The sequence below is a fragment of the Syngnathoides biaculeatus genome, chromosome 6 (assembly GCF_019802595.1).
Source record: "Syngnathoides biaculeatus isolate LvHL_M chromosome 6, ASM1980259v1, whole genome shotgun sequence".
In the NCBI taxonomy this organism is placed as follows: domain Eukaryota; kingdom Metazoa; phylum Chordata; class Actinopteri; order Syngnathiformes; family Syngnathidae; genus Syngnathoides; species Syngnathoides biaculeatus.
In genome coordinates, this window is record NC_084645.1 from 7,059,449 (window position 1) to 7,071,967 (window position 12,519).

At 43.1% G+C, this 12,519-nt stretch overlaps 1 protein-coding gene across 11 annotated transcripts in view; it reads left to right on the forward strand.

Moving 5' to 3' along the window:
• Window positions 1-12,519, forward strand: part of ppfibp2b (PPFIA binding protein 2b) — a 197,510-nt gene that overhangs the window by 79,845 nt on the left and 105,146 nt on the right. For all 11 annotated transcript variants that reach the window (XM_061822587.1, XM_061822594.1, XM_061822590.1 and 8 more), the window contains one exon: window positions 62-270. In XM_061822587.1, coding sequence (XP_061678571.1) covers window positions 62-270 — 209 coding nt within the window. The remainder of the gene's footprint in view (window positions 1-61; window positions 271-12,519) is intronic.

A 12,519-nucleotide genomic window follows, 5' to 3' on the forward strand; every position in this document is an offset into this window, starting at 1 on the left:
AAGTTGTATTATGGTATTGAATACTTTTACTCATGTTTTTCTGTATCGCATGCATCTTCAGGTTCAAAAACAGCAGCGCTGGAGCTCACTAATGGCATGTATGACCTTAGTTCTACCATCAGCTCTGGGCCAATGCAGGTCATCCAGTTAGCTGTGGACCTCAAGCTTGCTTTGGAGCTCCAGGATAACCAGGAGGACAGAGCACGCCTCCGAGAACAGTTGCCCACAGAAACAGCAAAGGCTCTAAAAGACTGGCTCCAGCCTGGAGATGTGAGTACATTGTATACTTCAATGTCACTTCATTCTTAACTATCATAATTCCTTACGTCACAGCTATCCAGAGTGTGTGTCTTTAAAAACTCCATTCATCCATTTACTTAGCTGCTTATCCTCAGGAGGGGAGTGCTGGAGCCAATCCCAGCTGTCATCTGGCAGGAGGCAGGGTACACCATGAACTGGTTGCCAGCCAATCGCAGGGCACATAGAGACAAACAGCTGCACTCACAATCACACCTCGGGACAATTTAGATTTTCCAATTAATGCATATTTTTAGGATGTGGGAGGGAACTGGAGTGCCTGGAGAAAGCCACGTAGGCACAGGGAGAACATGCCAACTCCACACAGGCAGAGCTGGGATTTGAATCCCGGTCCTCAGAACTGGAAGCCAACGCTCCACAGCTACACCACTGTGCCACCTCTTTAAAAATTCGGACATGCAAAACAATAAAAATTTAAATTAAACATCTGACATTGAATCGTGAAAAGAGAGCGGTCCATTATAAGGCAAAGCCCCTCCTTTGTTTTTTCAAATATGTGCCAGCGCTAGTTAAAACTTTTTCTGATTAACATTGTGTTGTTGGAGTAAGAATTAAACGGAAACATTCATAAATCAACGTCAACGTTTTGCTCTGCTGCAGACCGGAAGTGGTGTCAAATCTACTGTAATGCTTTTACTGTATTTGAGTAAACCTGGTTTGTTTAAAAATTGATTGGCTGGATTTGAAATGTTGTGTTTTCCGCCAGTAAACAATAACTTAAGTCTCCACACAAATATTGACAAATGCTAAATCATTTTGTCATGGTTTGTATCAGGAGTCTTCAATAATTTCCAGACTAGGACCCCAAACTGATTTAAAGTTAGAGCCGGGATCCCATGCTTTTGTATCGTATATATTAGTGTGTTATATTAAAGTGGTGATAGAATGCAATGATATTGGGATGTATGAATTTATCAATTTTTTTGACTGGGTTTGCAGGTGAACTGAAGTCCATCCCAGGTGACTCTGGGAGAAAGGTGGGGTACACCCTGAACTGGTCGCCAGCAAGTCGCTGGGCACACATAAACAAACCTTCCTATTCAAATTCTCACCTTGAGGCATTCTTTATGCATGTTTTTGGAATCTGTGAGAAAATTAGACTACCCAGTGAAAACCTACGCAGGCACAGGGAAAACACGCAGACTCCACTTAAGCAAGGCCAGATTTGAACCAAGGTCTTCAGAACTAAGAAGCACATTAACCAGTCGAACGCAGTGGCGATGTTGTGTATAAATGTACCTTCTTATTGTGAAATCACTACAGTAAGATATTGAAATGCACAGGTCCGAATGTCTTTTTTTTTCATTTTGAAAAATTCAAGAAAAGGCATTAATTCCTTTTGTTTATTTAAAGATTTGAACATTTTAATCGGTGGGTGGCCAGAGTGTGCCCGGGAAAAGGGCTGAGTGTTGGACCTGACCATGGCACCAGATGTGCATCATTCGTTGACGTGTGCATACTGGCGTCGTCGAACCAACGAGGGTCATTGTTTGTTTTGATGTTAATTTCATTTGTCGATCTAATTTATTGTCCAGTGAGCGAATGTTTGAAAGGACGATTAATCGAGCGGCATTCTGTAGGGATTAAGGGGTTTTATTTTAGCTGTTAGTTTACTGCGATAAACTTACTTCTCCATGCGGCCAATTCGCTTGCTTCTTTGTCCGCTAGAGCTGCTAAGTGTGTTTGCTGCTTTGTAGGATGTTGGGTTCTGCTGATAGCTGGCCTCCAAAGGACGTAAACGGTTGCAAGCGTCATAGTAATGAACTCAAAGTCACTAAATGACCGTAATTTGAACATGTTGGATGATAATATACAAATTTATTTGAGCTATTTACATTTTTGGTCTTCATAAGAGAACAATTTTGGTCAGAGTATCCATGAATGTTAGCAATGGCAATAGCAGCTGCTTGCCTGACCGCGTATCTCGAATGAGATGGTTTTTATTGTGGATCTCCCCCCCCAATATCATCACAATACTTAGTCCCTATAGTTATTGTGGTTTCCTAATTTAAGCCTATTAAACTGCCTTAAAAGTGAAAGTGGGGAACACAAAGTCTTTCAGCTACTAGGTGCCCACTGGTCTCAACGGGTGAGCAGGCTTGCTTGCTTGCCAACTTGCTGGCAGCAAGAGCAGCTAGTTCCTAGCCACAAGTCAGTGCCGCTGTCAAGCTACCTCAAGTGAACTGCCATTGGCAAGCTATGACTGACCCACCATATTATACAATTTTCATGAATAACAGCACAATTAATTTGTGATTTTGATTTATATGTATATTAAATTAGCAACCAAACATGATTTTGGGATTGTGTGTTGATGTTGGCAAAAATCATGTGAATTGGCAATACAAGGTGGGAGAATCTTCTTCTTTTTCTTTCGGCTTGGCCCGTTAGGCGTCGCCACAGTGTGTCATCTTTTTCCATACCATACCATTTTAAATTATTTGACAACAGTTAACACTCATCAGCTGGTATTTTGCCATTAACTGGCGATAAGTGGATCTGATCTTTCTTTAACTTGTCATTGCTTGATATTTACAAAATCACGTCTGGTTAAGGGCGGCAAGGTGACGCAGCTGGAAAGCATTGGCCTTACAGTTCCAAGAATCCGGGTTCAATCCCAGCCCTCCATGTGTGGAGTTTGCATGTTTTCCCCGTGCCTGTGTGGGTTTTCTCCGGGCACACTGGTTTCCTCCCACATCCCAAAAACATGCTACATTAATTGGACACTACATTGCCCCAAGGTGTGATTGTGAGTCCAGCTGTTTGTCGCTATGTGCCCTGTGATTGGCTGGCAACCAGTTCAGGGTGTACCCTGCCTCCTGCCTGAAGATAGCTGCGATAGCCTGCACCAGCCCACGACGCTTGTGAGAATAAGTGGCTCAAAAAATGACTGGGTCTATGTTTCTCACCACTGCAAAAACACAACAGTGGTGTTTCAGTTCCACGTTCCACTTCTTTCATTCCCCCATCATTACATTACTTAATAATTGATGTAGAAATGTCTGGCATGGTGGAGCAACTGTTAAGCATTGGCCTCACTGTTCTGAGGATCAGGGTTCAAATCCTGACCCCGCCTGTGGATTTTGCATGTTCTCCGCATGACTGCGTGGGTTTTCTCCAGGCACCCCAGTTTCTTCCCACATCCCAAAAACCTGCAACATTAATTAGACACTCTAAATTGCCCCTAAGTGTGATTGTGAGTTCGACTGTTGTCTGTATCCACATCAGGGTGGCTCTTGCCCGTTGAAAGCTAGGATAGGCTCCAGCACTCCCGTGACCTTTGTGAGGACAAGCGGCGAAGAAAATTGATGGATGGATATTAATATTCTCCCAAAAACAGACATTAATTGGAGACTCTGAATTGCTGGTAGGTGTGATTGTGAGTGCGACTACTGTCTGTCTCCATTTGCCCTGCGATTGGCTGGTAACTAGTTCAGGGTGTACCCTGCCTCCAACCTGATGACAGCTGGGACAGGGTCCAGCACTCCCACGACCCTCGTGAGGATAAGCGGCTCAGAAAATGGAAATATTAATATGACTCAAAAAATGAATGGATGTCCAGTACGTTTCTCACCACTGCAAAAACCCAACTCTGGTGTTTCACTTCCACATTCCACTTCTTTCATTCCTCCATCATTACATTATTTACTACCGGTAATTGATGTAGAAATGTATTAATTGATTCAATACCATGTACTTCTTGTTTGCAATGCAACCTAAAAACTGAATGTTATAGCTCCCCTAAATACTGTATGTATGACGTTTTACAATTGCACATTCCAATTATTTCATTCCTCCGTCATTACATTTATAAATGATTGTACGAATGTATTAATTGATTCATAATCATTTACTTCTGCTTTGTAATCCGTCCAAGAACTGAATAATACTTCTACCCTCAATACTCTATGAAGTGTGCAATGAGGAAAACGCAGTTGCCGATCAAGTGTCTTGTGTTGTTGAATTGTGAGTTTATGCCAAAGGACAGAAAATGCAATTGTGCAAAGCACCCATGTTGTACATAGAGTACATCTGATCATCTACAACCACATTTTTGAATGTCTCTTTGAAAAACAGTTTTGTTCAGTTTCACATGAGCCAAGCCACCTCTAGGGATGCATGACTTACATAAGTCGTCAATTTGGATATTTTCCATGTAGATGGTCTTTGAGAAATGAAGTCGGCTGATGTTAACAAGTAACCACAAGCTATTTTCTGGTCTGGATTAATCTTGTCAATCAACATGTGTTTTCATGGTAGTTTTTTCATTTATTTCTGAATAAAATGCAGTTCAAAATAAAAGTGATGAGTCAAGAAACAAGCAATGTGAATTATCTATCAATCAATCATTTAGTGTTTTCACGGTCCATAGTCAATTGCAGTCTGGTTGGACAGCGTCAGTTGAATGGTCAGAGGGAGATGAGCAGTTTTGCTGCTGTGCTATCAATAGATATGTATTTTCTGCCCCTGGAGTTCTGCATGTTCTGCATTCTTTTTGTTCCTTAGTAATCTATTTTTTTTAATCTCGTGATTTTAAAAAAATCAACCAATCCATACTGATCTTTTGTGGTTGTGATGTTATGGTTCGAAACCACATTGGCTTGGATCCTAAAGCAGAGGGAGACAGAAGAAGTCATGGAAAGGGGTTCTCATGTGAGGTGTTTGTTGTCCGGATTCCAAAGGCATAACTGTGGTCCGTAGGAGCAGGAGAGTGCAGAAGAACAGAATGCTGCCCATGCTTTACAGAGGAGGCTCAGAGTGATGATCACAACAAAAGAAGGAGCTGAGCCAAAAGATCAACCAGTAAATGGGGAGCTTTGTCTATGTTCTTACCATCATCTCTGGTCACAAGCTGTGGGTTGTGACCACAAAAACATGATGGAAGTGGCCAAAATGAGTTTCTTCAGCAGGGTGTCTGGGCTCTCCTCTAGAGAGAGTGAGAGAAGCTCGGTCAACCTGGAGGGGCTGATAGTCAAACCACTTCTCCTCTTAATCAAGAGGACCCAGATGATGTGGCTCGGGCATGAATGGTCAAGAGGTTCCCTGACTAACACTCTGGTGACCACATTCCATTGGGAGAAGGCCCCAGGAATGACCCAGGATACGCTGGCTTGGCTAGCTCCCAGCTGGCCTAAGAATGCCTCAGTATTCCCCTAGAAGAGGTAGCTGAAGTGGCTGGGAAGAGGAAATTTTGGATTTCCTTGCTTAAGATGCTGCCTCTGCGACTGAGTCCAGATAAGTGTAAGAAAATGGAAAGATCAGTGGATGGATAATCTTTGGGTGGGATAGGATGGTGAAAGATTGGTTTGCACAACTGCCTCACTGCTTTGCGGGTGGTAGTTCGAATATGGGCCGGCCTTCCTGTGTGGAGTTTGCATGTTCTCTACGTGCTTGCGTGTTCCCCCATTGGGTACTCTGAACTACTACCACTTTCCAAATACATCCATGTCAAGTTAATTGATTACACGAAATGGTACGAAAGGTGTGAATGGTTGAGTATCTGTGTTTGGCCAGCTATTGACTGGTGGTGACCATTGCAGCCCAAAGTCAGCTTGGATAGGCGCCAGCTCACCCGTGACCCTAATAAAAATAAGTGGTGTATAAAACAGACTCATTTTTAACCTTAAACTTTAGTGATCCACCTACTGTATCTGTTTTCAATAATGCTTGTCCTAATTGGTCAACCTTTGGGTTTACTGACTGTAGACCAGGGGTGTCCAAACTACAGCTCGCAGGCTGCAAATGGCCTGTGAGCCAGGATTTCATCAATGTGAGCTCATACAGAAATACAGTGGTGCGGAGAAGCGAGGACTTGTCATCTAAGTTGAAACTTCATCTAAAAGACAAAGCTTGTGCTTTTGATTATTACTCAATAGCATGCGATGAGAGCACAGATGCGACAGACAACGCACAGCTGTTATTTTTTTGAGGGAGTAGATTATGATTTTTGCTGTATGGAGTAGCTTGCTTGATACAATGAGCCTAAAAGGCACAATGGCGGGTAAAAATGTTTTTGAAGCTTTGTCAGGGGCAGTTGACGTGCATTAACTGGAGACTCTAAATTGCCCTTAGGTGTAATTATGAGTGCGGCTGTTGTCTGTCTCCATGTGCCCTGTGTGTGTGTGCGCATGCATGCATGCAAGGGGCATACAAACACACGCATACTATTTCTCACGCCACAGTAATTTTGATGTGAAGAGCAAAAAAAGGTGACAAGATTATGCAACTGTTTAACTAGAAAAGCTCTGGGGGATTGAAGGCGGGTAGAAGCACTTACTGACGTGACGTCAGCCGTGTACTGTGTTAAACCAACTCACAGTCTTGACTACAAAGAGGAAAGTTCTCACTTTTCATTGTAAATATTAATATATACAGTGAGACAGTCTTTAAAGTGCCACTGTCATCCAATGCATGATTTGTAGTATGTTATATAGGAAAAAATGGCAGCCGACATGAACCCATGCGTTTTTTCACCACAAAACATGATTTTGACATATACAGCTCTTGTAACTCCCGCCATGAAAATCCTCTTGAGGAATTTGTTTTCAAGAAGATGCAGGGTGTGACGTACATGGCAGGACCGCCCTTAAGTGGACTAATTTGTTTCTATTGGATTTACCTCCGGGAAGGTAGCTCGTTGTTCCTTCATGTTAGCCAAAATGCTGGCTCGTTGCATTGCTGGACATTGCTTGAACACTTGGGAGGAGTGTTCAAGCAATCGTAAGTTTGCAAGAGACCCAGTTCTTCGTGAAAAATTGTTGACAAGGCCCCGCCTGCCCCAGGCCTTGTTGACAAGCCCGAGCCTGCCCCAGGGCTTGTCGGCCAAGGTGGCTCGTTGCCGCGGTGGCTCATGTCCGCTGCAGAAGTGGGCGTTTATCACCGCTGCGCGGAGGTGGATAGGGCGGGGAGGTGGTTTGGCCCGTGATCTGTATGTTATGTTGTTTAAATATGGCTCGAAACAATACGGTAATATTGCCCTGGACACTTCACTCGGTTGTGAGATGTTTTCTTCGAAAAGAGCTTCTGTGTCTGAAGGGGCGTGTCCTACAGTAGGGGCCACAGCGTGTTTTCAATGGCGAATGTCCAGGGTGATGTCATGGACAATAGATTCAGCCAACATGGCGACCACTTGGATATCGAATGAGACTTCCACAACTTTGCGCATGGATGACGCGCTCTACGCTCATATTTATTTATTCGTGTAGACATTGAAGTGAATAATCTTATATGTATTTTTCATTTCAATATCTATTTTAAAATGTTTTTAGGGAGGACACTAGACCTTTAAACTCCATTTATGACTGCACACGTCAGAATGACCCACAAGGCATTGGCCAATTAACATACAAGTAAGTGTATTATGTGTAAATTTAAAAAGTGGCAACTAAAATACACTTTTTTCAAAGGAAAATCAAAATAGTGTGGCAAAAGTTAAATTGTGCACTACTTTACATTTTTATGGAATTGCACTGTTACTGTGTATTGTAGAATCAACCATGACCTCCCAATCCTTTTCTTTCCACTCTTCACATATCAGCAAGTTTTGTGTCCAAATGGCTGAGAAATGCGAAAAACCCACACGGGACTGAATTCTGGTTACTATATTGGGGGTAATTAACGCATTACTGATTTACTTCCTAAAGTGGCAGGATCACTGGTCATCATTCACTCCTCGTGATTAAGGTATTCACAGCTGAAGCAGAGTAGAAATGGAACTGCCAAATTCTTCTTAATGTATCACTGGACCTACAAGTTGTGGAGCCAGTGGCCATGACTGCACAACCTGGGGAACCGCTTGGCATTTTAGACAAGGTCCAATGAATGTAGTAATGATTTTGGTATGATTCAGGTAATTCTGTACCAATCTTTGGCAGGCCGGATTGAAATGGTCAGTGGTCCAGATGTGACCCGCGGGCCATAGGTGCCCCATCCCAGGTCTAACCACTGGTTTTCCTGCAAGGCCTCTCATATCAGGCTCTTCTTTTTTTTTTTTTTTTTTTTTAAACAAACTACAGTGGGGCAAAAAAGTATTTACTTGCCACCAATTGTGCAATTTGTGCCATTTAAACAGACGAGAGGCCTGTAATTTTCATTCTAGATATACCTCACCTAAGAGACAAAATGAGAAAAAAAATCCAGAAAATCCCATTGTCTTTTTTTTTTAATGGGTGAATTCCTAGGTAAAATAAGTATTTGTTCACTTAAAAACGAGGAACATTTCTAACCTGTCCTCCTGTGTGGCCTTTATTAATGGCTCCTGTTTGAATTTATCAGTATAAAAGACACCTGTCCACAACTTTAAATACTCACTCCAAACTCCACTATGGCCAATATCAAAGAGCTGTCAAAGGACATCAGAAACAAAATTGTTGACCTGCACCAGGCTGGGAAAGATCTGTAACAATTAACCAAATTGGTGTGAAGAAATCAGCTATTGGAGCAATTATTAGAAAATGGAAGCCATACCAGACTAGATAATCTCCCTCGATCTCGGGGTACACGCAAAATCTCACCCCATGTCATCAAAATAATCACAAGGAATGGTGAGCAAAAATCCCATGACCACACGGGGTGTCCTAGTAAATCACCTGCAGAGAGCTGAGACCAAAGTAGCAAAGGCTACCAGGAGTACACTACACCGCCAGGGACACAAATCCTGCAGTGGCAGACGTGTCCCACTTTTTGCTTGAGAGCATTTGGATGAAGAGGATTGGGAGAATGTCATATGGTCAGATGAAAACAAAATTGAACTTTTTGGTAGAAACTCAATTAGGTGTGTTTGGAGTAAAAAAGATGCTGAGTTGCATCCAAAACACCATACCTACCGTGATTCATGGGGCTGGAAACATCATGCTTTGGGGCTGTTTTTTTCCCAAGGGACCAGGACGACTGACCTATGTGAAAGGAAAGGATGAATGGGTCCGTTTACTGTATTATGAGATTTTGAGGGATTCAGCTGGTAAAGCGTTGACCTCACAGTTCTGAGGACCCCAGTTCAATCCCGGCCATGCCTGTGTTGAGTTTGCATGTTCTCACTGTGCCTGCGTGAGTTTTCTCTGGGCACTCCCGTTTCCTCCCACATCCCAAAAACACGCAACATTAACTGGACACTCAAAATTGCCCCTAGGTGTAATTGTGAGTGTGGCTGTTTGTCCCTATGTGCCCTGCGATTGGCTGGCAACCAGTTCAGGGTGTACCCTGCCTCCTGCCCGTTGACAGCTGGGATAGCCTCCAGCACTCCCTGTGACCCTTGTGAGGATATGCGACAAAGAAAATGGATGGATGACATTCCTACCATGAGCAAGGGCATTGAAACTGAAACATGTCTGTGTCTTTCAGCATGACAATGATCCCAAACACGCTGCCAGGGAAATGAATGAGTGGCTTCATAAGAAACATATCAAGGTCTTGGAGTGGCCGAGCCAGTCTCCAGATCTCAACCCCAAAGAAAATCTTTGAAGGGAGTTAAACGTATGTGCCGCTGGGCAGCCCCAAATCTTCATTACTCTAGAGTACATCTGCATGAAGGTATGGGCCAAAATACATGCAACAGTGCGTGGAAATCTTGTGAAGACTGGAAAATGTTTGACCTCTTTGTCAGTACCAACATATGATGTAAAGCAAAGTATTGAACTTTTGTTTTTGACCAAAAACTTATTTTACACCATATTTTACAGATTAGTTATTTTAAAATCAGACAATGTGATCTGGATTTTTCCTTTTTCATTTTGTCTCATAGGTGAGGACAACCTTTGATGAAAATTACAGGCCTCTCTCGTTTTTTGAAGAGGGAGAATTTGGACAAAGGGTGGTTGACTACTATTTTTACCCCACTGTATTTCACTGTTCTATATGAATTTGGGGTTGAATTAACTTTCAATTTTTTTCACTCATGTAAAGACATAACTGTCCTGCAGAGGGTGCTGTTATTCACAGAAAGCAATTTGCCAGAATCCATCCATTTGCTGAGACACTTATCCTCACAAGGTTCACGGGAGTGCTGGAGCCTGTCCAAGTTATCATCGGGCAGAAGGCAGGGTACACCCCGGACTGGTTGCCAGCCAATTGCAGGGCACATAATGATAGACACCTAATGGCAATTTAGAGTCTCCAGTTAATGCATGTTTTTGGGATGTGAGAGGAAACCGGAGTGTCCAGAGGAACTTCACATAGGCGGGCCGGGATTGTAACCCCGGTCCTCAGAATTGTGAGGCCAACGCTGTAAACTGTTGCTCCACCATGCTGACAGTTTGACAGGATGTTTACATTAATGTAGTTGACTGCAAGGGAAAGGTGTATCATAAATGTAGTTCAGTAGCTTTGTAAATTTTGCATGATTTCAAACAGGAGCTGTCCTAAATGGTGTACACCACAGTTTTTCCTTTTTTTTCTGACCCTACTTTTTAGACACAAGTGAATAGGAAATTACTGTAGTCTGTATTAATATAACTGTAACAATATAAATATTCATCAAGTTTTATACTCACTTTTATATCCACTTCATTTTTGCACTTAAGGAATTCAAGGTATGCCATATGTCACAGCTTTACTTAACCTGGGAATTCTTGTACTTTAGGGCATCTTAAAACTGCAGACCACCACAGTGCTGTATTTGTTTGGGATCATTTTAAGCTGCACATTTCACAGGCTTTACACTTTCCCCAGCCACTTCTTCCAGCTCTTCCGGAAGGATCCCGAGGCGGTCCCAAGCCAGCTGGGGGACACAGTCTCTCCAGTGAGTCCTGGGTTGTCTCTGGTGTCTCTTTCCGGTGGGACATGCCCGGAACACCTCACCAGGGAGGCATCCGGGAGGCATCCGAATCAGATGCCCCAGCCACCCCATCTGGCTCTTCTCAATGCAGAGGAGCAGCGGCTTGACACTGAGCCCCTCCCGGATGACAGAGCTTCTCACCCTATCTCTAAGGGAGAGCCCGAACACCCTATGACACCCTATGGAGGAAACTCATTTCGGCCGCTTGTATCTGGGATCTTGTTCTTTCGGTCATGACTCACAGCTTGTGCCCATAGGTGAGGGTAGGAACGTAGATCGACTGGTAAATTGAGAGCTTCGCCTTTCAATTGAGCTTCCACTTAACCACAACAGACCGATACGAAGTCTGCATCACTGCAGACATTGCACCGATCCGTCTGTCAATCTCCCGCTTCATTCTTCCCTCACTTGTGAACTAACCCCAAGATACTTGAAGTCCTCCTCTTGGGGTAGGATCTCATACCCCACTTGGACAAACTGTCTCTGCCTCATATGCGTTATAGAAAGGACATGTACATTATGTTGATATGAGGGCTCTGTGAGCCAAATGCAACCATCAAAAGAGACAGATATGGCTCACGAGCCATAGGTTCCCGACCCCTGCATTAGGGTGTGGAGCAGGCACAACAGTGGACTTGCAGTTTAATGCAGCATGTAGGAACTACTGTAGCAGTTCAAACGATTTTGCAACTGTGCAACATGGAGGGCATAGTGAAACCAAAAATCCATGTTTTAGGAAGTAAAAGTATCAGAAGTAGAGGAAATTCTATGCAACCCAGAAAGCTTATCGTGGCTGTCACGTCTTATGTGGTTCAGGATTGTGTCAGCTGTCACAGTGGGAGCATCAGTTGTCAATTTAACCACAACAACCATGGCAATAAATGTCAGACTACCAAGAAAACCCATTAAAGATGTCATTGTCGTCGTCTTCTCATCAGCCAAGTTATCCATGTGCGTGTGCAGGTGTGTGTGTGTCAGTTCAGGCAGAAGATTGGTTGTTGCTCTGCTTTCTGACCTATTTTGTGCTCCTGTATGATCCATCAACATGCAATCAGTTGCTAGCACTGATTGTAGCTAAAGGTGTATGCTTAAAGGGCTACTGACATCCATATATACATTTTAAAATAGATATTATTATGAAAACTACATTCACTTCAATGTCTATATGAAAAACAATGAGCGGAGAGCGTGTTATTCATGCGCAAATTAGTGAAAGTCTCACTCGACATCCCAGTGGCAGCAATATTGCATATACAGCAAATGTCACACAGTGACAGTCGCCATTGAGAAGACCCTGTGCCAGCCACTATGGCAGATGAACAAGAGAGATTATCTGATTTTTCTGACGCCCTTTCTGAGACTGAAGCTCTTTTTTTGAAGAAGATAACATCCCAGAAGCAAGTTATCAGGACCATATTACTTTATTGTTT